At 44.4% G+C, this 26,511-nt stretch overlaps 1 protein-coding gene across 1 annotated transcript in view; it reads right to left on the bottom strand.

Annotated features, from left to right (window-relative positions):
* Positions 1-8,265: 8,265 nt before the first annotated feature.
* Positions 8,266-26,511, bottom strand: part of timm50 (translocase of inner mitochondrial membrane 50 homolog (S. cerevisiae)) — a 29,079-nt gene continuing 10,833 nt past the window's right edge. Inside the window, exons 5-11 of the mRNA XM_035385829.1 lie at positions 21,334-21,392; positions 20,007-20,126; positions 16,705-16,809; positions 14,872-14,970; positions 10,459-10,615; positions 9,982-10,088; positions 8,266-9,276 (exon numbers count right to left, since the gene is read on the bottom strand). Coding sequence (XP_035241720.1) covers positions 9,175-9,276; positions 9,982-10,088; positions 10,459-10,615; positions 14,872-14,970; positions 16,705-16,809; positions 20,007-20,126; positions 21,334-21,392 — 749 coding nt within the window. The 3' untranslated portion in view covers positions 8,266-9,174. The remainder of the gene's footprint in view (positions 9,277-9,981; positions 10,089-10,458; positions 10,616-14,871; positions 14,971-16,704; positions 16,810-20,006; positions 20,127-21,333; positions 21,393-26,511) is intronic.

The following is a 26,511-nucleotide window of genomic DNA, read 5'->3' as shown; positions in this document are numbered from 1 at the left end:
TTGACGCTGAGAAAGCCCCTCTTTGCTTAGAATAAAAATTTGACTTCTGACACTCATGTTTCCCACTATCACAATGCTACTTAGTAAGCAATGATTTGCTGGAAACTTGAGGCACAGCCATATTTATAACAGGTGAACACTGGCTGCAAGTATAAATTTGCTTAAATTTGATTGCTGACCTAGAAATAGTGCATAATCTTAAATATTTCTTCTTCATTTTACATGTAATAACTTCTTGTGTTTTTAAATGTTTCTGAATCCTCAGACTTTCTGATTATTTCCAGGTTTACGTGAAAATATTGTGGTCTCAGACTTTTGGACCCCACTGTATATATATAATAAGTGATAGCAATGTTGCTAATGGCAGGTTTACAGTGAATCGGAAAGAAATCGTCAGTTTTCTTTATGTAAACTGAAATGTGTCGCATGCTGTTAATTTCTTCGTGAATGTTGTCATTCTCTTTTCTTGGGAGGGCCGACGTGGATTGAGCATAGCAGGGTTAGCGCGTGGTGTCCCCACACCCCCTTAATTCAGTTCAGAAAATTTAATTGTTCTGACGCGTGCGAGTCGTTAGACCGCCAGGTCTCGGGTGGAGAGCCTTTTATTGTGCTACCGGGAGATCCGGAGCGGTCTTTTGTTATCTTGGTTTGGGTTGTAGGTTTGCGGGAAGGAGGGGGTTGTGGGGGGTAGCACGAAGAGATGTTCGGATAATTACTTTTGTGGAGGCTTCATGCTTACAGCTGTATGGTAATTAACGGCACCTGGCTATACTGTGCCCCGACCGCTCTTATCTGGTAGCCCACCATTCCACTACGTAATAACCACATAATCTGGTTTGTTCACAGAATACCTAGTAATACCTGATGCCGCACTTTTGAACATCGACAAGTGTAAAATAAAAAAACATAATAGCAGTTAAAGCCACTTTAAGACATTCTAAGATTATTTACTGGGCATTTGAGAAATGAGGGCAGTGGACATAGGCTATATACGAGTAACAAAGAAAACTACTGAAAGAATTCTTTAATATTTTAGTTCTGTATTTTAATACATGGAAATCTTACTGAAATTTGGTATTTCGACCCAATCTTCACGTACAGTAGGCCTACTTATTTCCATGGGAATTTAGAAGCATCTCAAATGCGCGCAATTGAATATTCGTGTCCCCATAACATTCGTATTAGTAAAATGTACATGTCTGTTCTTGTTCGTATCCATTGTAATCAAATAAATGGCAGGTGGATGGTATAAAGAAATCTGTGTTATTATTTTGGATAAATGTTGGTTCTATTATAATAACCCATGAGCTGTTGGCCGCGGGGTGGTCCGAATTTGATCCGAACGATCTGTCTATGCCATGTTTTTTTTCCCTTCCCAATACCACAATCGGTTATATTTAGACAGGCAACCAATTCACATTTGATAAAACTTTACTAAAAGGTGCAAATATTTGAATTAAGAAAGAAAGAAAGAAAGAAAAATGTTATTCTGTATGAATCAGTGAATTACTGTTATTCATATAAAATACATTTTAAAAGTAGCATTTGTGAAGATGTTTTCACTTCCCCGAAAGTTTCATGCACAATGTTGACGAACTCTGTTATGACATAATCGATGTTTTCAGCAGCTGCACCTGGGCGCATGTTCTACAAGTGAGACACCCCTTTACTTGATGCTTTCAAACATTGTTCCTTTGAAATCTTGTTAATTCGTATATGGAGTCTGGCGTGTGCCTTAAAAGCAATTTTTGTGTCTGCCTTTGCCACATGTCTAACAGAGTATGTCAGTAGAGTGGGTGTGTTTGGCGGGGAAGGGGGAAGGGGGGGGCGGCGCGAACGCAGACAAAGCGCTGCTTTACAAACTGTTGCTCATCTTTGGCGCTCTTCTATTGTGATTCTAATGAAGGCAGCGCGTGCCTCCGCTGGCCCTGACTTTATCCCAGGCACGCTTCGACTGAACCGCATCACAAAAGAAAAAAAGGGGGGCGGTGGGGGTGTAGATGAAACTCCATTGTCTCTGTTTAGTTGAACAATTACCCAGACTGGGCGCTTTCCTGGTTTGAGTTCCAAGCCACAACAAAGAGTAGCTAAATACAAATACATGAACCTTGGAGTAAACAATGAGTTGTTGTAACATGAACCCGTAATCGCACCGATCCTATAAAGTCGAGAAACATGTCGCTTGATAGTACAACAACGTAGATGATGTGATTGCATGACATGGTGCATTTAGTAAGTTTTGGTTTGAATATTTATAACAATACCAACGTAATTTGATAACATTGTGATGACAGCGTTACCATTTAATACTTTGCGCGTTACATTCTGGATACAGAATGATGTTTTACGCAAACACTTAGTCAATGTATTCATACGCCCCTTAGTAAATACAGCATGTTATATACCTACCTACATAAGCAAAACATAAAATAAACGGATTTTCCTTAGCGGAAGACCCAAAAGAAAAGAGTGCATATGTGCCTACTGCACATGAGCAAATTCTCTCCTTATGTTAAAAATTGTTTATAAAACATCACTGGAGGTGTGCCGACACCTGGCGCTTCACTCCACGTGCCAGATATCCAAATGGCCTTGCAGTTCTAGCTTTTGTTCTAAAGCGGCGTGTGTCTGTCCATGGTGTTACAACGGGGCGGGGGAAAAGAGAAGACGGGCCATGGGTGCGGAAGACACACGGCTAGGGACTTTTCAAAGGTGTTACCCAGTGGCAGAAGGCATAGGGTGCTATACACATTTGCGCCTTGGAAAGAGGTGTCAAAAGCTACACCTTGTGCTGGAGAGAAACGGATTCCCATGCTTTCGAATGCCGACAAGGACCTTTTCTCATGTAGCCTATGTGGCCTACCTCCTATTTCAGTTATCGCCAATGCAGTTTGTTCGCACCGTTTGAAAACAGCCCTCTGCGTATTAGGCAATTATTCCCTCGCATCGCCACGTCGGCAGCTGTGGAATCTGTAGGAATATTTTCTTAATGCAACCACAACGTGGAAAGGCCTCCATATTCCCCAAGAGCAAACATATCAATTGGGATCTTGTTCTTGTCTTCTTCCCAAAAAGGTCAGGTTCTATATCTGCATATAGCACAACGGCACATATAGAACATAAATAGTCTACAATTAGATGTTATGTCGTAATAGCCTGGCAATGATGTAGCTTAATATCCCAAAGCAAATATGACGTATTTAAAGGCTTTGACTACGTTCAGAGCACCACATGACCGAGTTCAAATTGGCACGTGTGCCCTGTCCAGGGGAGGTTGTTAAAGTAAAAAGCTTTGACACCTCCCAATCTGTAGCTCTGTGTGAATTGGCCGGCCACATGCTCTTGGTTATTTTCATTTTCCTGCAGTTAACGGTTGGAAATATTTGGCACACAACCACATTGACACTCTGCAACATGGTGCACATTCATTTGTTTTTCAGAAGTCAGGGAAGTTTAACCAATCTAACCAATCGTTCCATTTTGTTTTGACCAGTTAGTACGTGCAATATAAATAGCTACTGCACAGGTGTCTTTGGGACTGGCGAGTAGGCTACATTTGCCAGTTTCTAGAAACTTTTATTTATTTATTTATTTTGCATTTATACTATCGATTATAGTTACCGTTTGTATATCTTGACAGAACAAATGACTGGCATGCAACTCAATCTGTACAGTGGCATAGACTACAGGTGTCATTTGCCTTATTTGTTTCAGTTTGCAGACATATGAATGATAATCTAGTTCTGGTTCAGTTCTTGCCTTGCATTTTAAAAAATGAACCTTTTTTAGGAGTGCAACATAATGCAATGTTTGACAGAAGCATTGGTGTAAATGTTTTCCAGCGTAGCTGAGCAAAGAAAAGTAACCTGTGTGCTTACAGTCATAGGAAGATGGCGGTGTCCGGTTGATGCAATTCAGAGACGAATTCATTACATTAAGGTCTTATATAAACAGAGCTGATATATAGGTTACCACAATATGTTTTTTAAATAGACGTGATAAATCATAGCTGAAACAATACAAGAGGAAGTCTATGCAGCACAAAATGTGTTATATTGGTTTCTCTTGCCAAAATGGGTAACTGTATCACTCGTGTTTTCATTTGCGTATTTAAAAAAAAAATTTAAAAAGTTTTTTGAAGTGTAGCCTACAAGAGAATCTAAATAAAACGGAAGGAAACGCCACTCTTCACTAGAAGTTATTGACATTTTCAACTTAAAGTCAACAAAAGAACAGTTGAGGTTCTCAACCACTCGAAACCTACACGGTGAAACGCAATTTCCTTAAACAAAAATAATTAAAACACCAGTCAATAGAATGTTTGAATGCTATTGTTCATGACCATAAATAATTCAAAAACACATAATGTATTTGTGCGCGCCAATCCATTGTTTCCCGTAAAGAACGCGGATGTAGGCCTATTTGTTGCCATTTTCCTGATTATTTCACCAAAAGTGACAATTTATGAAAAGAGAATCATATTGCATTCAAAAGTTATAGCAGTGATGCAGGTGAGTCTTCAGCAAGTGGCATAGATTATTTAGGGGTATTGCGCAAGAGGAACAATATGATCATTAAGATTTATTCACGTTCAATTAATTGTTGAGAAAGGATATACGAATGTATATTACAGGCGGTCTTAAGGCGCGCCAAAAGAGTTAGGTTGGTGGTAATTTGCTTAAGACGCGGTAACTTAAGTGACTTGCGTAAATACGGCACGCTTTTAGACTTTGACCTGTAACCTCAGGTTAAGAGCGGAATTCTTGGCGCGAGAGGTGCGCGCTGTCAAGAACTAGTGTAGCCTAGGTTACATTTGTGAAGAAGGAAAACAAAGACTAAACCTGTCTTGTCTTTCAAGTGATTGAGCGATGCTGTAGGCTAGTTAAACTTTGTAACTATCATAGAAAACCCCCTCCGCGCATAGTTTGGAACCTGGATGCTTGCTGAGTAAGAAAACGGCAGAATTAAGAATGTTGAGCACAAATGGTTTCGGAGAAATGTTTTCATTCACATAAATGCTAAATTGTAAATAAAAAAGCCAAGTGAAACGTAGCTTATTACAAAATCTTCAGAATAAACAGATCCTGTTTGCGCGATCTGTCCGACATTTTGACAGATACGCAGATGCTTGAATAGTTTATAAACTTATATAGCCTAAGCATAATTCATTAACAAAAAAAATCAAACTCTGACAGTATATGTTAGTTGAGCGTGGTTGAGAAACTCAGTTAATCACGAAATAGACTTAATTAATTTCAAATCTTTATATATATATATATATATTAAGAGAGAGATTAATTAAGTTTATTTCGTGATTATCAACTAAAAGAAATTGGACACACGGAGTTCATAAATATATAATCACATGTGCACTGATACGAATTGGAATTGATTATGTCTAAACAGACCAACTAATATTTGACCTCAGGATTGGGAGATTGTTTGATGAGTGTGACTAATCTTTTAGTGTCACAACCGATCATGGATCCTGGTTGTTTGCAAAGTGCAGGCATAATAAGGAAGTAATTTCTAAGTACTCCCTGTTATTTAGGCTATCAGTGGATGGTTTATCCCATTCCTAATCCACGGACTCATCGATATTAAAGCACCTTTAAGTGGATTGTGGAAAGTATGTTTTAACCTCTAAGCAGGTTTAGAAAACCGAATTCAATCACCGTTGGCAATCGAATATCCAAGAAAGCAGATGGAAAAGAACGACCGATGGCAGACTGTGAAGTAAAGCTGTAAAAAAACTGAAACTGTAAAAATAATTAGTTTTGGCTTAAATAGTGTCAGTAATCAGAACGAAGGTTACTTAAATTATTAATGTTTATTATATATAGTATTATTTTGCATCAACTATAAAATAAGTCTGCCAATCAGTATTTTGATGTGTTTCTAAAGCAACATGAGGCAACTGACGAAGTTACCAAATAGTCAGTGCCCAAACTGTAGGTGCATCAGTCACAAAAACAGTGATCCATATGAAAAAAAAATGATGAAAATGTTTATAATCAGAAGATTATAAGTAGAACTAAGATTCCTTTCTCTGCTCAGTAATGTACTCTGTGCAGTAATTCAGCCTCTCCTTCAAAGGACAAAACTAGATACATTGGATCTGAACAACTAATGAACTAATTTCTAAATTGACATTTCTTTCTAAAAATTTGAAAATAAAAATAGTCTGTAAATAACTTAAATGTGCATTGAACAGTGATAATCTCTGAAAAATTCTAGTCAAACATAAAGTACCCTTTCCAGTTTCATACCAACGGATCTTAATGTAAACCTGAATTGATTTGAGCAAGTTGGATCTTTTAATGAACTGTTTAATGGATCTTAACCTCTAACAGTTGGCTTTTTGGAATGTTTTCCCCCGCAAAATTTGAAGTCAGTGTTCTAGAAGTCCATTGCTTTCAGTTACAGGTCATGACTGCTACATCAGCTCCAGAATGGTCAGTTAAGAACATTGTAATCACATGTGATCTTACACCTTAAAGGGTTAAAAGTTGGACGTTTCAAACTTTATTCCAGCTAGCCTAGTAAAGCAGACGTAGATACAGTTAAGTCACAACACCATTTATAGAGTACTGTAAACAGAGAGCTGAGACCAAGGGTAATGAGCCATGTCAAGAGTATTGAGGTCATATAACTGCATCAGGAAATGGTGACCTGAATCGCTGCAACCAAACAAAGAAGTAATGAAATAAGGACTCTGGTGTTTTCATAACAGTCTTTGTCAGCTCCAGAGGGGTGAAGAAAAACTTGCACTCCAACCATTCTTCTCCGGTCATGGTCAGCAATCTAAAATCAAATCTAAAAAATGGTAACTTTTGTGAACAAAAGATGTTGACAAAATGATGTAACTGTACTGGATTTTCTATTTTCTAATATTTAGGCTTTTTCTACCTCCTCACTAGCACCTCAGGACTTGCACAGCATTTCTGATTTGTGATGAAGGGTAAAGCGTTGTCATGCAGACTATTTGATGATTTATGGAGTTTAGATCTTGGAAACAGATCCAAGGGGGTGACCGTCCAACCTTGGGAAAACGCCAAAATTGTTCCCCCCAATAGTATCATAATGTATTGGGTGGTACTGTTAGTATCCCACAAAAAACCTTTTGGCCACCCCCTTCCCCCAAAAGCTGAAATGAGAACTACGTCCTTGGCCTAGTCAGTTGCAGTTAAAGGAGGTTCTTTATGAAGAAACAGAAGAAGCATTTAATTGACAAAATCCACTGACATTGTTACAGAGTAACTACAGGTGTATGGTAATATCATGCAACATACGTATGGGGTAATGTAACTGGTACAAAGTCTCCTGCCAGGTACACAATGGTGTTTGTTATTCTTGTAGTTTTACTTTGGCCATTAGGGTGACCGCATGTTTGTGGGAATGACAGCACAACGCCCACACTTGCACACACCGCTCATCTTCTCCCACATTCCCAGGGAGTGGGGGTGCAAGTCAGTTTTTTTTTTTTGGGGGGGGGGGGGGTGTCTTTTGTAGCACATCAAGAAACCACAAGCATGGACAATTAAGTAGGACAGGGCATCTACTTTCTTTACAAAAAAGAAATAACTTAAAAATTGTTTTTAAAAAGGTGAACTTTGTTATTTACCTTGGCACAGCATGACTGAAAGTAAAACAGGCATTTCACTACTCTATTTTTCTCTTGATGGAAGCAAATAAATTGAATATATGAAAACTGCATGTTATGAATGTCAAGTTTACTACGTTTTTATTATTTTCAAATGAATGATAGTTCTTAAGGCCAAGTTACATGATGTCAAAAACACCAGTGATTAAAGTCAAACCAAACCCATTCCTTGGCATTCTGAAATATTTAAAATGCAACTCCAAGACCCGGCAAACTTGTCAGGTTTAATGCAAAGACCATTAATTATTCACTGGAGAAATGGCCTTGTGGGGGCAAGGCCCTTTATGTTTATGATTCTCTTGCCTTAAAACCATTCATGGCACCTACAGCAAAAGCTGAAACAGGACATTTTGCATGCACATATCTTTTGGACGCAGCTTAAAGTGTAAAAGGAGAATGCCACAGTGGCAGAAAATTTATGGGATAGGTTCCACCTGTGTCCATAAAAGTTTATGAGCCAAATGAGCAACCTAAGGTAAGAGGTCTAGATGACTCATTACATAACCGAGGTGGACTTGTACAAGAGGTACAGAAGTAAGCTGCCTTAGATAACCACTTCAGATCACCACACCTTCTCCATTAATCAAACACTCACATAATAGAGTTGGTAATATGTAGCGGTCATTTATTGTGGAGTCTATGATGGTTCACATCGATCGCATTTCACTGGACATTTGACAAGGAAACCAAACCACAGTGGGGGCCATTTAAAGTTCATTCAGAGATGGCGCCAGTGCAGTCTCTCCTCCGTCAGCTCGGTTTCTTCAGGATGTAACCCTTGAGCGACCCATCGCCAAGGATGCAGCACGTCCATCCTCCCGGGAGGGAAGTGGGCTCACCGAAGCGGTGGATTCTCCTCCGGTGGAGGGGATGGAAGATGAAAGTTTCTGAGTACACATTATTAAACCGCTGCTCCTTTCCTACTGTATTCTTGGTTATTGGCTTGCCAAAAAAAAAAAAAAAAAAGCAAGGAGCACTGGAAATTTGTTGAGCAAAGAGTCACCAGGAGTCCTTAGCTCTTCCCACCAGTGGATGCCCCAAGTCCAGACCAAGTGCGTTGGGCTGCTGAAAGAGTCTACAGTTGAGAGTGCTCTGTCTGTAAGGTCACAGTTTAGCGGATGAAAGGGAGACCCCCACCCACCCCTCCCCCTTCCACCATCACAGAAGTTGATGAAAATGTTTGCAAACAGACAACGAACAGAACAAACATGAGCACAGGCCACTCCTCATGCCCATGGGCCTTTTCTTTTTTAAAAATCTCCCAGACGTGCCTTCGCCACTGCAGATGCACTGGATGTTTTCTGGAGCCATGCCCCGCCCCCCCAAGCTGCTGTGACACTCCCATCGTGCTGGGAGTAGATTGGACGGTTATACCCCCCCCACCCCCCCCCCCCACCAAAACAAACACAATCTCTTGCCCTTCCCGTCCTCTACCCCCACCCAAAGCCGTCCCATTCGCAGAGTGCCTGGAGAAGAGGGGCTGCGATTGGTGGCACAAGTGCGAGGGCGGTTCACTGCTGCTTGGAGCGGGACCAGAACCGGCTGGCGATCGAACCCAGGGATAGACTCTGCTTCTTCTGCTTGGAGAGCTCCGCTAGCCGTTGTTCCTCTTCCTGCAATAAACACAATCAAACACGTAGAATCCAAAACGACTCAACTACAGGATGCCAGGATGCTTTTTGACCCTTGTGATTTTTTACATGAACACACACCTAAGAGTTACTCACAGTAGTCTGTTTGACAAGTTTGTTTTCCATACTGAAAGACTTGCAGTAACTGGCAAAATAAAACAATGTCTCGCAAGTGGATGGGATTTCCTCTTGGGCAAATACAGTCAATGCACAAGCTGAGTACATTGCACAGCAGATATGATATCAGTACTGCTGATTTCCTGACCTAAAGGCAGGTGCAGGATGGTGGATGCAGTAGGTGTGAATCTGATTTGGTGGTGCAGGATGGTGATGCAGTAGGCCTGAATCTGTTTCGGTGGTGCATGCTAGTGGATGCGGTATGCCTGAATCTGTTTTGGCAGTGCAGGATGGAGGATGCAGTAGGCCTGAATCTGTTTTGGTGGTGCAGGATGGTGATGCAGTAGTCTGAATCTGTTTCGGTGGTGCATGATAGTGGGTGCGGTATGCCTGAATCTGTTTTGGCAGTGCGGGATGGAGGATGCAGTAGGCCTGAACCTGTTTTGGTGGTGCATGATAGTGGATGCAGTAGGCCTGAATCTGTTTTGGCAGTGCAGAATGGTGGATGCGGTATGCCTGAATCTGTTTTGCCAGTGCAGGATGGTGGATGCAGGACACAAGGGTGCATACCTCTGCCAGCTGTGCTTGTCTGCGTTTGAAGGCTTCAATGGGGTCCTCTTCGTGGGCATAGTTTTCTAGGACAGTGCGCACATCCTCCACTCCGCTGACGGCAATGGCTGTCAGACAGAGACAGACAGACAGGAGTGGTGAGACAGGTGAGCTGGCCTGAGATCAGCGTTTAATGTCCTCAGTATGATCTGAGAATATGGCACTGTGAAATTTCTGTTCACATGAAACCAACACAGTATCACAGTATCAAATGCTGAGGGCTACTCATGCCTGAGACTCATAAACTGTGTGCGTGCATGCATGTGTGCGTGCTTGGTGTGATGTGATGTGTGTGTGTGTGTGTGTGTGCACATGCACATTGTTTGGCGTGTCTGTGTGCTTGCCTAAAAAAATCAAATGAAATAGATCAGCTGAACATGACACCTCATTGAATCAGCTGTAACACGGTTAGACAACTACAACACACATGGCACCCACTCTTGAGGAAGGTGGCCAGGTCATACAGAGTCCGGTCCTCAGAGTTGCCGTCCCATTTGCGCAGCGCCATGCCGTTGAAGGGCTGCAGGCTGAAGGCCTCGCGTTTGCAGTCCACCACAATCACCTTGGAGGTGTCCCGGTTCAGACAGGACACGTCCTGCAGGAAGAGAGAGAGAGGGAGCACAGGGCCCTCAGCACTTACACTTAAGGACAGCATCACACCAGGAAAGAGATCATAAAAGTAGGAAATCATACTCTTTTAAAACGAAACACGTGAACAAAGAGACTTAAAATCCACCTCTGATGGACTTAAGTCAATCAGACTTCATCTCAATCAGTGTTTTATAAAATAAAAATATCTATTATTCTGCAGGCTCGGTTTTGGCTGTAGCTTTACTCGTCTCTGGCTCTAATGCTGGTTTTCAAGCTGGAATGCCTGTGCTAAATAATTAAATTCTTGAAAAAACCTTGACGGCACAATTATTCAGATAAGTAAAACTGCTATATCAAAAAGTAACAAAAAAAATCAAAATTTCAGATAAAATGGAAAATAAAAGAAATGACAATAAACAAAAGACAACATACACATAAACACAATAAGTTTACACAATAAACACACAAATACAGGCCCAAAACTCAAGAGTTCCTAAGCGTGTACCATCTACAACCAAAATATGTTGCACAATCACTGACAGGTCCTGGCACAAGTCGTTAGCAACTTTAGCAATACTGTTTATACTGGCAAGATAACATCATTTAACATGATGCAGTCACAGTTTTGTGAGTGTTGCCAGTTGGGGGGTGGGGGCAAATCCAAAACCAACGTTTTGATCACTGCAATGCCCGTTACAAATGTAAAGCTTGTCTTTACTGGATTGGGATACATTTTAATGCAGACCTGTTCCTTACACAAACATTAGCACAAACATACATAAGCTTAATTCACTGAACAAGCCTATTACTTTGTGTTCTGGCTGAACCATCACCAGCTCACTACAGTTTCTGGTGAGGAAAGCAAGTTCACTCTTTCTGGCTGACTATATATCCCATATAGGCCATTCTCCACTATGACAAAATAACTATTTAAGGTATATTATATATTTTAAGCAAATATCATGCAAATTAAAATAATGCCACAGGTATTTAAAAAGCTGTGACTTCCTGCACAATCAGTTACCTGCTCAGTTCTACTACACATACAATATCAATATTAAAACCTTCATCAACTTAAGCGCAGTATTCTGACGTTTGGTTAAACTGCTCTTGCCGCACAGCTTGTGTGGGGCTTTAAGATGCACTGCCTTATACTCATGCAGGCACGAAGACCCGTAATCTCAGACAATCAAGGACAAGTTAAAAATAAAACCAACAAGTGTAACCGAATGCAAGCCATGCCTCCACAGCACATTTTAAAAACACAAACTATGTATGAACACGTACACAGACGTAGGTGGAGGTGTATGAACAGGCCCCCCCCGACCCCCCAGCCGCACACACACGCATACGCATACGCACACGCACACACCCCTACACACACCCACTTTCTCCAGGCCCAGCTGTCCCCCCGTGCAGTCTTGATGTTTGGCATGGAGCAGATGGACAGGGACGCTATGTTTTCCACTGCTCAATCAAGGGGGTCATCTGTATCCCCCTGAGGTGCTGACACAAGCGTGGCACGGGTGGGGGGTGGGACGGGGGTTTTGGGGGGGTCCATGGGAAACCTGGGGGAGGGGCCGATACATCGGCACACTCCCGAAGCATTTCCAATAAATTACCCGCATCTGCCACTCCGCATTACCGCCGTTCCCCAAGGGGCTGGGGTTGGGGCCGGGGCTGGGGCCGTGGGGGGGGCGAAGGGGGGCGGTGTTTCTATCCGTCCTGCTGGGGATCAGTGGTAGAGAAGCGTGCTGGGCTACCCGTGCTTTTGTGTGCGCATGGGCCTGAAGGCGTGGGGTGGGATCGGGTTTCACAGCTGCCCACTGACTCTAATCCCAGGTGAGGCCACAGATCCGGAGGCGCGGGGTAGCCGGGGCAGGACCAGGAACGTTGCACACCTGTTAGCCGCACTCCTCAAGTGCGATCTCCAGGGCATTGCTGTGTGCGCGGGTGTGTGCGTGCGTCTAATTTTCTCAAGATTTGATTTTCCTCCAATAACGGAAAGAGGCAAACGGCCATTCACCTGTGATTCCACATTGAAATGGAAGATTAGTTAAATCTCCCATGATGATCAAAAAATTAGAGGGAAATAAAAAGTAGCATCACATCAATTCTCTAAGCCCCAATAATACTAGCAGAGCCTGGCCTGTATCCACTTGAGGGTCTTCACTTGGTTGACATTTTGTTTACTTTGGCACCAAGTATTAAAGAAATGAGTCTTCCAAAGCTCTTGCAAGAGTAACAGGAATGGCCTCCATATTCATGAAAGGCCTAGTGTGATTGTGTGGGATAAACATCGAAAGCCATGGTTTGGCAGTTGGAAACTGAACACCATCAAAATTCAACATGGACAGACAACAAGGGAGAAGCTTGCTTCTTTCTTTCTTTCACTCTCTCTCTCTTTTCTTTTTCTCTTGCTCTCTCTCTTGCTCTGCTCCCCTGTTGATTTCAGAGGACCAGATGGGAGGTGAAGAAGGGAGCAGGGAGGGAGGAGTGAGGATCAGGAGGAGGGGAAAGAAAGAGAAAAGAGTATGGACAGAGGGAACTGGGGGGAGGGGGGACTGCACTTGCACTGCTGTAATGCAGGAGGAACAGAGGGCACGTGTGCATGCACACCGAGCGGCCAGACAGGCGGTTGTGGGGAGGGGGGGCATGTCTCCCCCCTCAAAACAACCCATGGCAGAAGCTGCACTCAGGATAGCCTCTTGTTAACTGAAGCAAAAGACCCCAGCCTTCCGTTGCATGTTTGTTACTTAAGCCCTTTAAGGTGTAAGATCACAAATGTGTGATTAGAATGTTCTTAACTGAACATTCTAATGCTGCTGTAACAATAACTATTGGTAATTGAAAGCAAATTCTGGAGTTCTAGAACACTGACATATAATTTGGATAAAACATTAAAAAAAACCTACTCTTCAAAGGGTTATAATATGTAAGAAAAAATATATACAGTAAAGGCTTTATATTATGGGAGGGGGTGCAGAGTTACACTCATTAATTTTTTATAGTTTGAAATGAATGGATAGTTTTAAAAGAGTGTAATTAACATGGAAAGAACTGACCTCTACAAATAATTAATGAACAGGTTATTGAAGACGCAAACATAATGAGTAAACCACCTTGCTTTTACTTAACAAATCTGGTTCAACTAACAGAATATACAGTACTTCCCTTCTATCGCATTTTTAACATTTATTACATGTCATAAACATGGAATTTAAATTGGGAGGGAAAACAGAATTTTGATTTAAAACCAACTAAAACATCTTGCATTCCTCTTCCTGCACAGTTCACAACAGGGCCATAGGGAAAGTCTCCTTGTTCATAAATAAATAGTAAATAAGATATGACATCTATGACTCCAGAGTTAATGGCACATGAGGGGGTTAAGACCGACAACAGTTTTCTTGAGGGGAAAGATCGTGGTCTTAAGAAGTAAAAATAATCTTTTCACTGGAGTTTCAATAAGGAAGGAAAAACTACAGCTTAACTTCAACAGGAATGCAGCACTTCTGCAGAGTCTGATAAGGGAGCTTTACTTCATTTGTTGTTTGAGTGTGGAGAGAGAGAGAGAGAGAGAGAGAGAGAGAAGAAAAGAAGACAGAAGGTTAATGGGGCACTAGAAAAGGGGAGGCAAGGCTAAAGAAAAAAAGAAAAAAGAAAAAAAGAATGACTATTGTCCAGAGCACTGGAGAGGGCCAGGGTAGAGAGGAAGGGAAGGGAAATCAATAGAGGGGCAGAAGGAGTGGAAGGGGTGTGTGTGGGGACACACAGGGGGCACTCACACTGGTGCAATGCCCCGGTCAGCGAAAAAAGGAGCTGGTTTGTATGGGTGGGTGGGGTCTGAAGTTCGACCAGGAGTTGAGAAAAACATACAAGCGGATACATACACAGAGCAGCAGGCCTACAGTCGGAGGGGAGTCTCCTAAACAGTCAACTCAGAGAAATTTATTTAAGCAAACATCAAGTTCTTTTACTCATAGTTACAATGATGACCAAGGACATTCATAAATATATATATATTTGCACACGCATACACAAGCTCTCACACACACACACACAGAAAAGAAAAGACAAACAATCAAAGAAAATCAATGTAAAACTTCGAAGAAGATGGATACATTTTTGCCCTCTGACTAAGCGCACAAACGGAAAACAGTTCCAAAATCAGACACCAAGACACAGGAAAATTATCTTATTTTAAATTATTACCAGGAGCCAAAGTAAACGAGACTGCAGGAAGCATGTTCACGGTACCTTGACGTGGTGTCCTTCCATGTAGCGGGTTGCGTCCCTGAAAAGGCGGTACATGACAAACCCTTGGGGATCGATGCTGTCAATTAGAGGGTAGGCCGTCTGTCAGCAAACAACACATAAATACATACATGAAGATGGACACTAGCAAACCTCCGCAGATTCAAAATACCACTACTGGACTCAAACCGGGCCCTACTCCTAACATTTTTCCAAGGAACACATATGTGCCTAAATTGAACATTTTAGGAGCACACCAATGCATCTCAATAAGTAGTCATGCTCCTAAATTATTTATCCAGTTAGCACACGTCAATTTTCACGAGCAAAGGCTCCTAGAATGGGAACACTGCAGAACTCTGACAAGTCAAGAAAGATGGTTCAAAATCATGGGCACAAAAACTCAAAGTTTCCTTGGCAGGACATTGATGATTGTTTTAGGGTTTCAAATCTCAGTGTGCCCAAAGAGACCTCCCACTGGCAGAGTTTACTGCAAAAGAATGTGCACGTGAAGGGCGGGTAAACAGAGTCAACCTGGCAGTGAACTTGCAGGGTGCCTTAGGTCTTGCCCAGTGACATAAACACTGGGACAAAACGACCCTAACGGCTGTAAACACTCACGGAGGTTCAGCCAAAACACCACAACAGAGACTGACAACAAGGGGCCTAATTAAGGCAAGCGCTCATTTGCATCTTAATATTGCCCAGAGCAAAAAAAATAAAGGACTCTTTTGCAGTGTAAGAAAGCAGACACTGCAACCACCTGTGGGCCCGTTTTTCACATATGATGGCCAGTTGTAGGGAGCAGGTGTGTCTGAAGGTCACACCTGGATTGAGGCTAAAACGCAGCATGTAAACAAACAAACAAACAAACTGGACTGAAGTACAGAATGGTCATCGCCCAAACCAGCCCTGTCAGGTGTATTGGACCTGCATGTAATGGCTCTGTGCTGGGGACGCCAACAGGCCCAGCTTTGTGATGGAAAATGGACACATTTGCACAAACGCGGGCACGGCGCCACAACAAGCCAGCGACGCCCTGTAGCGTCACAGGTACCGCTATGTGGAGAAGCCATAGCGGGTGGAGGTGGGAAATGCCATTGTTTAGGTGTGGCAGGTGTTTCACTCAAACAAATACATTGTGTTGACACAATAAGGGCGCATAATGAAGTGGAGGCCATCACACAAGCTTGTGCACGTTTAATGCACCTGTTCAAGTTTAAGGACAAGATCAGACTAGAATAGTCTACCACACTTGGGGCCGGTTTCACAGACAAAAATTAAGTTTAGTCCTGGACTAAATTGAGTTTTTCATGGAGAATCTGCACTCAAAATTTTATTTAGTCAAGGACAAGACCCAATCGGCTTCTGTAAAACTGGCATACAGACTTATTTAAAGTCAAATGTTTCAACCACCCCTCAAAGTTAACCCAACATTTTATCTAACTTTTTTCTTCTCTTGTAATCTGAAAAAATGAAATATGTTGGTTTATTGCACTGAATCACGAATGAAGAACCGATTTTCCACACAAGGGGAAATTTACAATATATCTCAGTAATGGTGTAGTCAGTCTTCCAGTGTTCTGCGCAGAAGGGTTAAAATAACTGAGTGTGCCACATGCCCAACATATTAAAAACAATTTTTAAAAGCATTATTTAAAAGTTTTCTTCCAAAAACTTGAATGAATCGAGCATGACGATATTCCTCTATTCACGGAATCATTTTTAAGCTACTTTCTCAGACTATTTTTATTGTATTAAAACGGTGAGGACTGTGAAGCTAGAGAAAGGTGAATGGGTTCTTGCACACTGGGGCCCTCTGCGTTTGGTGCTCACCATGCCCGTCTCGGCTGTGAAGATGACGATCTCGTACAGCGGCGCCAGCTGCTGGAACAGGTACTCTATGCCAGGCCTCTTTTTAAAGCGCCAGCCTGTCGCCAACTGGGGGATAAGGGGAAGTGGGGGGGGGGGTTTGACAGAAAAATGTATATCACTATTAACATTAACACAAACATGAGAAATAAAAAATAATGATCACACTACTTTTGTAAACATCAGAGAGTCACAGATCAGTCCATTTCATTGAAAACAAAATTAAGTCCGGTTACATTCAGGGTAAGGTATAATCGAAGGAATCAGAATTTCAGACAATTCATTTGCCTTGGCATATTATGGTCATTTATTTTTATTGGACTGGAACATACAAGAGAGAGAGGGATGGTTGTACAGCAGTTAGGATCCTGTTCAGCTGGGGAGAGCAGTGCTATCTTGGCCTCTTTACTCTTTACTTGATTCCTTTGGTGCCTGTGTAAAAAGTTAAGAGCTAATAAAGAGCTGCCTCACTGTCAGAATCTTCTCACACCAAATTCCACACGATGAGTACCTTTCCATTCCCCATATGTCTATATTTGGAAGTGATTTAGGAAAAGGAAAAAGAAGACTCAGTAGAAGAATAGGAGTTGCTGTCTATTTGCTACACCAGGGTTGTTTCATTAGTCTCTATATGTCATACTTTCAAGTCTGGGTTTATTTCATTTCTTTTATTAACCAATCGACATGATTTTTTTTTTTACTGTTGCATGAATTCATTATCTCTCTCTCTCTTTCATTCTCTTTCTGACACAAACACACACACATGCCAGGGAATTGATCATTTGCAGAAAACACCATTATGGCGGCACCACAAGCTAGCCAGATGAGCAAGCTAGTTAGCTATGGTTACAAAATTGTATGAGATGAAGCTGCAGGGCCTCCTGTGACCCCAGTTCTGCATCTAAAGATTAATTATGTTGTGTTGCCACTAGAAGTCCAGTATTTCATTAACCAGCAGTAGTTTAATGTGTAACTACAGTGCATCTGCCAACACTAGTCCACATTTCCTTTCGCTCGGCTTGATGTTCATGGCAATATTTTTAATATGTTCATGATTGTCACAGCTAACATAAGTTAAACAATTTTATAAATGTGAATAAAACATTGTCATGGTAAACGGTAACTGAGTGAAACATTACACTGTCGGTAAACAATGAAAGGGATTGTGGGGTACAGTTACGTCCTGACAACTTGGAGCCTTTGAGATGAGGTACTTCTGCACCTGCTACTGAGGCTGCAGGAGACTTTCACTGCAAATCAGTGGAAATGTGTACAGAACTACTGAAAATTAAGCATGCTGCTGATAACACTGTAAATGATATGATTTTATTTTTAATGTAAACACGCACAGCTAAAGATAAAATAATTCAAAACCAGCTCTTCTGCAAATTAGCAGCTTGATTTTTCTGGACAGCATTAAACGATTAACTATGAAAAATACTCAATAAAACTTAGAGCAAAAAACAAACTGGCCCCATAACACAAACACGAAAGTCTGCTTTCCGTCCAAAGATATGTCCACATCTTCCCCTCCTGAAAGTGATTCTCCTGCCATTTGTCTGGGCCTCCTCAAGAGTGAATAAAGGTTGTTTTGTTAATCAGAAAAATTAATTCACCAGGTTTTCCCATGTTCCGTAAGGACGTGCATTCATTCAAAGTGACTGATTGTAGACAGAAGATAGATAGCACAATACACCAAAGAACTGAGACTGTGGAACTCTGGATTGCTGACTGGGATATATAACTATCGTGTTTCTTTACAAGCCTCTTGAGCTCCATTGTTTGGGATCTGATTGGATATAAGGCACCTTATGGCAAATGAAACCATTAAGCAAATGTGGATGAGGGGAGTGGGGGGGGGGGGGGGGGGGCGTCTCTTTTTCCATTTTGTATTCTTCTGAAAAGGACATACAGTTGATGCAAGCGTTGGCTTTCACAGTTCCTTTTTCCCGCCTTCTCTGGCAGTGGAAATGAAAGCCCAGGAGAGCCGGGCTACCTGTTTGGGGTCTGCTGGAAGCAGGTGTCTGCTTACAGGCGTGGCCCACCTGCTACCTGCATGAGCGCGTGTCACACGCCCGCACAGCTTGCCAGGTGGGGCGCGGGACCAGACTGAAAGGGGGCAGGAGGGGAGTGGCCGGATTTTAGGGGTGGAGACAGGTGGCTGGCCTGCCAGGGGTCTGTCCAGATGGTTCTGACTCCGAGGGGCAAGGTGGTGTGTGTGTGCGCGTGTGCGTGTGGTGTGTGTGCGCGTGTTTGTTTGCGTATGTGTACGTGTGTATAGGGAGGGTTGTTACGAGAATGGCTTTTGTTAAACTCTGAACACAGCTTTTCATAGACATTTTTTTTTTAAACTAAGAAAAAAATCAAAATTTTACCAGAGTGGTGAATGGGCAGTCTTCCTGTCATCTATAATGGCCATCTACTTGGCTTCAGTTGTAGATCAGTTTACAGTTTTACCTCCTTCATACAACAGTTGTCGAACTTACGCTTTAAAATGACATAGAGCAAAACATCAAAAAAAAAAAAATTTTTTTTAAACCCTACATTTTTTGGAAGTATTAGAGAAAAATTAATACTGGACCAAAAAACTTTAAAGAAAATGTGACGCGGGTCCAAAACAGAAATGACGAGCATGGAGCGGGATCTGCAGTTTAATTAATGGCTGGTTAATTCACAGCTGTTGTTACTATAGAAGGGGGCGTGCGCTAGCTTCATTCAGCGCGCTTCGCGGCTCGCCCGGATTTCAGCGCTGGGGAGCAGCTGGGCCACCTGCCAACGCCCCCAAGGGGAGCAGTCAATCTCAGCCAGAGCACGCCACGCTTCCACAGGCCCAAACGGATTTCACTTTCACACTGGCTCTAACCTCAGAGATTCCTCCTTCAAAAACAATACACCTCACTGTAGAATACTTTTAACCGCTAACTGTTTATTAAAATGGGTGACATTGGCTGTGTTTAGTCTCAGGCGCAAAAATGGTGACAGATCTTTTCCCAAGTCTGTGTGTCCAAGCACATTAGCTAACAACGTATATCCAATTATACAGACACATGTAGAGTTTTCAGCCCTGTGAATTGTCACTGTACTGAATTACCCAACTGAAATATTTTTTGCACTTTGGTTTCACAAGATATTGGTTAAACTGTATTCTTTTTCATCTTCATGCCCCATCTGGAAAGGCTCTGAGAGGCCATATTGAAAAGTGGGCCAGTGCTGAGGCTCTCCAGGACGAGGTTAGGTGTTGTTGGGATGAGGACAGAAGCACGTACCGACCACTCTGGATGTAACAGGACGTCGGTCAGTTCCAGGACCAGGGTGTAGGGGGGCTGGTAGTAGGGTTCCTTCAGTGGGTCTGGAAGAAGTTTGGGGCTTGTGGGCTCTATGATCATCTGAGGGAGCAACAGAGGAACAAAAAAAGAAAAGAAAATTTTGAAAAAAAGACAATGAGAAAGCTTTAGAAGGATGTGACCAGTAGACAGTACTGCCAGTTAACTCATAATCACTAAAGTGTAAGCTTGGGTTACTTTCCCAAGACAATATGGAGATGTACAGACAACACACTTGACTTGAGCAACTTACACAGCTCAATTTTTCCCTTGTTTTTAAACATACAATCCATTGTCACCTCTGGATGTTTCCTGAAGCTCTTTAGATTAAGAACTCAAACGTATAACAGCAGTGCCCAAGCAGATACCTGAACCTGTGACCTGAGTTACTAGCCCAGTCGCCTAAATGTTAAACTACACCACTAAACATTACAGGTGCATTGCGGGAAAGGCAATGGGCTACTGGAATATTACTGCGCCCCGCCACATGAGGTGAAGTCCACATGTTGGAATGCGAGCGGTGCAGATGGGGACAAACCTACGGGTTTGTTTGCAGTGCTTATGGTCCAAACACCATAAACCCATAATCCCATAAACTGCATCTGCGTGAGCCCGGACATGTGGTGGGGGCGTCGCCAGGCGTGGAGTGAGCAGGCTTGTTTGTGGAGATCAGAGAGCGTGGTGCGATAGAGGGAGGGGATTTGATGAAAAATCACAAAAGGTGGGGGGTGGGGGGGCAGGGTGATTGAGGCAGGACGGGGAGTGAGGTGGGGGCGGGGTGATTGAGGCAGGACGGGGAGTGTGGTTGGGAGGGGAGAGGTGGGCAGAGGCGGGGGCTCCTCAGTGAGCAGCAGCTGGTGGAATCTGCATGGGCCGTCCCACTAACCAGCCTGCCTGCACCTGCCCCTCGTCTGGCCAACAAACAAGTGGAAGCCCCAGCAGATTAATAGTTAGATCAAGCTGATAAGGCTAATGGTATTAGAAAGACATACAAGGAGTTTTACACACGCACGCACGCACGCACGCACGCACGCACGCACGCACGCACGCACGCACACACACACACACACACACAGTTACTTCATGAACTGAATTTAAATTTGTTTCCTGAATTCAACTAAAACAGAAACCAGCCCTAATATTTGTCTCTCTTTTTCTCTCTCTATCTCTTTCTCTGACGCACACACACGAACACCTGCATGATTCTGCTTTTGATAAGCAGCAGAGCAGACAGTGTTCAGTTGCAGACGATGATATGCCATTCACCCACCTGCCTGTAGTCTTGGAAATATTTGAAGGTCCTCTTTAGCTGCTGGATAACTGGAACGTCTACGGGAAAGACGGACAGAGGAAACTGTGTTTACTGCGGAACTGGCCATTCAGCACCGATCACACCAGAGTAGTCTCAGCCAACACAGAACCCACAAAAACATGCATTGTTACATACTAAAACAGACCATTTACACAGACTATTAACTTCGATGCATTTCCAATAGACTCATTGGAAGGAACCTTGGTAAAATATCTCAGGCATTGACCCAAGATACATCACGTGTTATCTGACAACACTCATATCTTGTGAGTACTGGAGCCCAGTGCTCTAAGACGGAATGCCACACCCTGACCCCCCCCCCGCCCCCCCCAGCGTGGTCGCGCGTCTGTCCCAAGCAGCCGCTGGGTTTGGGAGCAGCAGGGCCTGTAGAACGATGTGTGCTGGGTTAAAACCCCAGAGGGACACCCAGCCCCCCCTCCTCTCCCAGTTTGATTAGTTTTAATCAGTTTCTTTCAGGAGGCAGGAGGTTTACAGGGAGCGTGTGACTGTGACCGGACTGGTAAACACCATCCCCTTGAGATTTGGAAATGAAGCATCCCTGCCGGCTGCCGCCATTGACGCTCCTGCTGGAGGGTGGGGTGGGTGTTCAGGGGGCTGGTCGGGCCGGGACAGCCTGCGACAGGCTTCGCCGGCGTTTGTCATGGTAATCTGGGACATAGCGCCAAAGGGGGGGGGGGGTGCAGGAGGTGAGAGGGCAGTCGTGGGGCGCATCCACAAGTGACCCGCACACGTGTGGATCTTCCCAGTCAGAAAGGCAGCCGGCGGCGTCGGGGTGGGGCGCTACGCCGCACGAACGGAAACGCGTGGAAACGAAACGACCCGAAACGAGGGGGGGGGGGGGGGGGGGGGTATCACGGGAGGCCTTTTCTGATGCAGAGGCGGTGGCTGTGCCGTCACCCAAAAATATTCCCCGTCTGTCGCGCGGCTACACAAAGACTTTTACAGATGGCCCCTCTTATCGAGGCCTCCATCAAACGCAACACGCCTGCTGCAGCAGCAGCTCCTCAACATGCCGCATCATAAATCAGCCTGTGTGAGGTCATACCAGCAGAGAGCCAGAGGTATCTGCAACCAGGCGGCAAGCACTGCAACCGAAAGGGGACCAAAGGTAACACACACAAGAGGTAGCCAAAAGATCACCAACACCAAATTAAATGCCCAAAACCACCTAAGCCTGGTCTTTATAGGGTATGGATCTGTGAACAAGCATCCTGTAACAATAAATTAAGAAAATAAGTTGAGCCAAAAAAAAAAGACAAAAAAAAAAAAAAAACATCCCTGCAATAATCAAGCAAGGAGCACATACACAACAAGTGACAAAAGAGAAGGGAAAGGACCTCTCTGGTCTCGGCAAAGCCCTCGTCCCTAACCCTATTTGCAGTTGTAATGGAGAGCCATCCCATTGTTGCTCCACAGTGGGGCTGTTAGGACTCCAGAGAGATGTATGTTTAAACCGTGTGTGTGCGTGCGTGCGTGTGTGTGTGTGTGTGTGTGTGTGTGTGTGTGCATGCGAGGGGGGGCTACCACAGCAGATCGATAGCCAGGCCTCTGGACTCTAACAAAAGTCCCCTTTCACCCTCCACCGGGGTGGCATATGCTCACTGTGTTTGCCAAAGGCCATTATTACTCAATTGCCTTTCTTCTCCTCTATTCTTCGGGGTTCTTGCTTTTTTTGGGCTTGTCAATCCCCTTTTCTTTGGGGTGTGATGAACAGTCGCCCGGCGAGGCCCTCTTGGAGGGGCCCGGAGAAAGACAAAAAAGTCAGCGCGACCCCCCGTCCTTCTGTTCTTAGAGCACCAGGCGGGTCCGGCCGACCACAGCAGTGTTTGTTTGTTTTGAGCTTTGTCTGGTTGGGCTGCGCTCTTTGTCCACGCAGAGGCATAACTCTTTCAGTGGCACGGCGGTATCAAATGCTCTTCTCAAAAACAGGGGTAAAAACTCACTTACAAGGACATTTGACCATGTCCTTGTAAGTGACTCTCTCTAACAAAAGTGTGTGTTTACCACCTAAAAAGAGTGTAGGAGGGAAAGGAGTTCCTTCAGGCTACTGGAGAGATAACGCCTTCTGGTTACCCCAGGGATTCTCGATCATTTCCTTGATTCAGTCGCGAGGGCGTTGAGCCGACTTTTTTGCACAATGACTTGACAGGAAATACGAAAACGTGTTTTTCAAGGTCACATGAGTTCCCATCAGGGCGCCTGAAGTAACTGAAATTTTCCCAACAAAACTCAGTGACGTGGAATTTGTACACAGACATAAGCGTGCCATATGTGTACAATTTCAGAAGTTGCATTCCAAGGTGTCACAGTGTAGCTAACTGAATCCACCACGCTCCCATTGCACGGTTCTGTGAACACTGACAGAGCCGAGGAACACAGCGGCACAGGCAGAGAGTGCCGCTGACGCCCTGGAGCCAGGGGAGGGAGCGCTGGGGCTGCCCGCCTGTCGCCCGCCTGCCGCGTATGCCACCCGCGCCAGGGCCGGCGCCGCGCTCCTCAATCACTCCGGATGCCGTTACTTGGCGTGGGAATGGGGGCTCCGGGTCTCTCCTGTTTGCATGCTGGACCCTTGTTCCCGTTCCCCAAGGGCCGATCCGCAAAATGAGTCCCATTTGTGCCCCCCCCCCCGCCCCCCCCGCTCGCCGTCTGTCAGCCGAGGGAGCGTAGCGCGGGAGGGCAGCTTGGAAGCCTGGAAGGAGCCTGCCTGCGCACTCCCGTGGGGGCCGAGGCGTTTTACCCCGGCCCCTAAGGTCATCATTACCCTTCATTATGGAGCAGAATGGTGTTGGCGTATTAGCGTTGGGCAGTGGCTCTCCGGGCCCCTGGGTAATGAATCGGCTGGGAGAGAGATGGGCCAGTGGGGACCGGGGGGAACGGGTGGAATTAATTATGTGATTATTACATCAGCGTCCGATTGTTCCGCGTTTAGACGGCCTGCTCCTCCGGCTCGTTTTAAATCAGCGCTAATAAAACGCCACAGCTGTCTCTCTCTCTCTCTACCCAAAAAGAAAAAAAAAAGATTAACATAGCTTTGTAGCAACACCCCCGCACTCCACTCCTCCGTTCTGCGGCCATTTCATTATGGAGTCGAGAGAGCGCGTGTTTGCCGAAGCTTCTGGCCAGACAGCCCATACAGCCAGCAGAGAAATGTACAACAATTTAGCTTCTCAGAAATATAAGCAGAAAGGCAGCGGGGTGGCTCATCCTGTTAAGGCACTGTTCTAGTGCACAAACAGGCCAAGTGGTCCGACTTCCAATCTGAACCGTGCCAGTGCATTACTCAGGGAAGGAAGGCTTTCTCTCGGCTGTGAGAACATTACCTCATCCCTCACTAACAACCCCCACTAGATGATCAGGCACCCACAATCTAATTGTGGACCTGGGTCGCAAGTTAGCTTTGAAACTCTCTAAACAATACAAGGTTGTTCACACAACATATTGAGAAAAGCGCAGCCTAAACAGTCTTATAAAGTAAAGTGAGTTTGTCTTTGTAACACACTATTATGCATATGGTGTAGCATATGGGCTGCTATAAAATGGTAATTATATTATCATTGGTGCTATAAAAATAAAAACTGAAAAAGCAAGTGTTCAGGTGAGACAAATGACTCCTCCATCAAAAAGTAAAAAACAAAATAAATAAAAAACTCAAATTTGAAGGACAACTCTTCAATACAACACTAGCTCTCCTTAACTTAACAACTCATATCATAAGACAGAAACATACACCAATACCAACACGCTTTCAGATATGACATGTGCACGGTGGAATTTCCATCCCCTCCCCGCATGAATTAGGCTCCCACGCCCCCCGCCAATGCCCAGAGGGAATGAGAGCAGAGGTCTTTAGCGCTTGACTCCAGGGCGAGGGCGAGCAGGGGTGGAATGGCTAATGCTGAGTCGGGGCACCTGATGTTACCACGCCGCGAGCCGCACACAGCCGGGACTGGCCCCTCCGTTCGGCTCCCATGCCCTACCGAGTGGAAAGGGCACTCCAGAAGCATCCACGAGCAGAATTTCACTGTGTTTGCATATGCAAGGAAGAAGGAAAGTGCAGGTTCCTTTGCACCTTAGCAGTTCTGATTTTGTCCTGATCTTGACTACGGAGAACCCAGGATTTGAGTGAAGGGGGGACCCAAAACAGGCAAGCAGAGGACCACTTTGCAAGAGCTGCTTAAGTATGGACTACTGATCGGTACAAATCAAATCAATTCAAAATGTATCTGTACAGCCCGATTTACAAAGGATTTGTCCCAATACTGAACAGTACACCCCAGGCTGAACCTCCACAAAGCAAACTAACAGCAAACAACAGTGGCAAGGAAAACTCCCTGGATGGGACGTAGGAAGAAGCCTTTAAAGGACCCAGACTCAAGAGGTGCTCAGGATACGGGTTCATAGGGACAACACACATCCACGGGCATGTGTTCTGGAACATGCTATGTTCCTGCCCTGACCAAGTCAGGCCCGCCATTGCAAACACATAGAAGATTTTAAAAAATCATCTGCAGTCATGTGACATCAGATAAACGGATAAAGACCAACATTTGACCTCACAAGACAGTTGGGGTAGCAAAATGGTTTTCCTGACTTTCTCTCAAAAACACGCCAAAGGCCTAGCCAGTCATTTGATTGAATTGGGGGTAGTGAAGCAACCTATAGGATACAACATAAAAAATCCAGCCATACGCTCACATGGCCAAACCCTTTCATGGCTGCTAACTGCAGATGAACGTGCTGTAGTTTATCCATGTACACACAGCATCTTACCAGCCATCTCACCACACTACAGACATGGTGCCCAGGGGGCACCAGACAGGGCACAGCTCTGCTGAGCAGAGGGGTGGGTGGGCAGCAGCTTGGGCTCTGTCTGTTTTCCGCGGGGACAGTTTTAAGGATGACGGATGATGGAGGGCATGCTGGGGGACTGGGTGGCATTTGGTGGAGGAATAGAGCCCGGTTGGCACCCTCTTGGCTTGGGGGTGAGGGACTGGAGGAGTGGCAGATCACCACAAGCCTATCCATCATGGTACCCCCCTGACAGGGCCACAATTACACCGGCCGGCCAGAAGGCGAGTGTGTGTGTGTGTGTGCGTGTGCGTATGTGTGTGTGTT

The sequence above is a fragment of the Anguilla anguilla genome, chromosome 12, assembly GCF_013347855.1.
Source record: "Anguilla anguilla isolate fAngAng1 chromosome 12, fAngAng1.pri, whole genome shotgun sequence".
In the NCBI taxonomy this organism is placed as follows: domain Eukaryota; kingdom Metazoa; phylum Chordata; class Actinopteri; order Anguilliformes; family Anguillidae; genus Anguilla; species Anguilla anguilla.
This window is presented reverse-complemented; position numbering and strand designations above follow the sequence as displayed.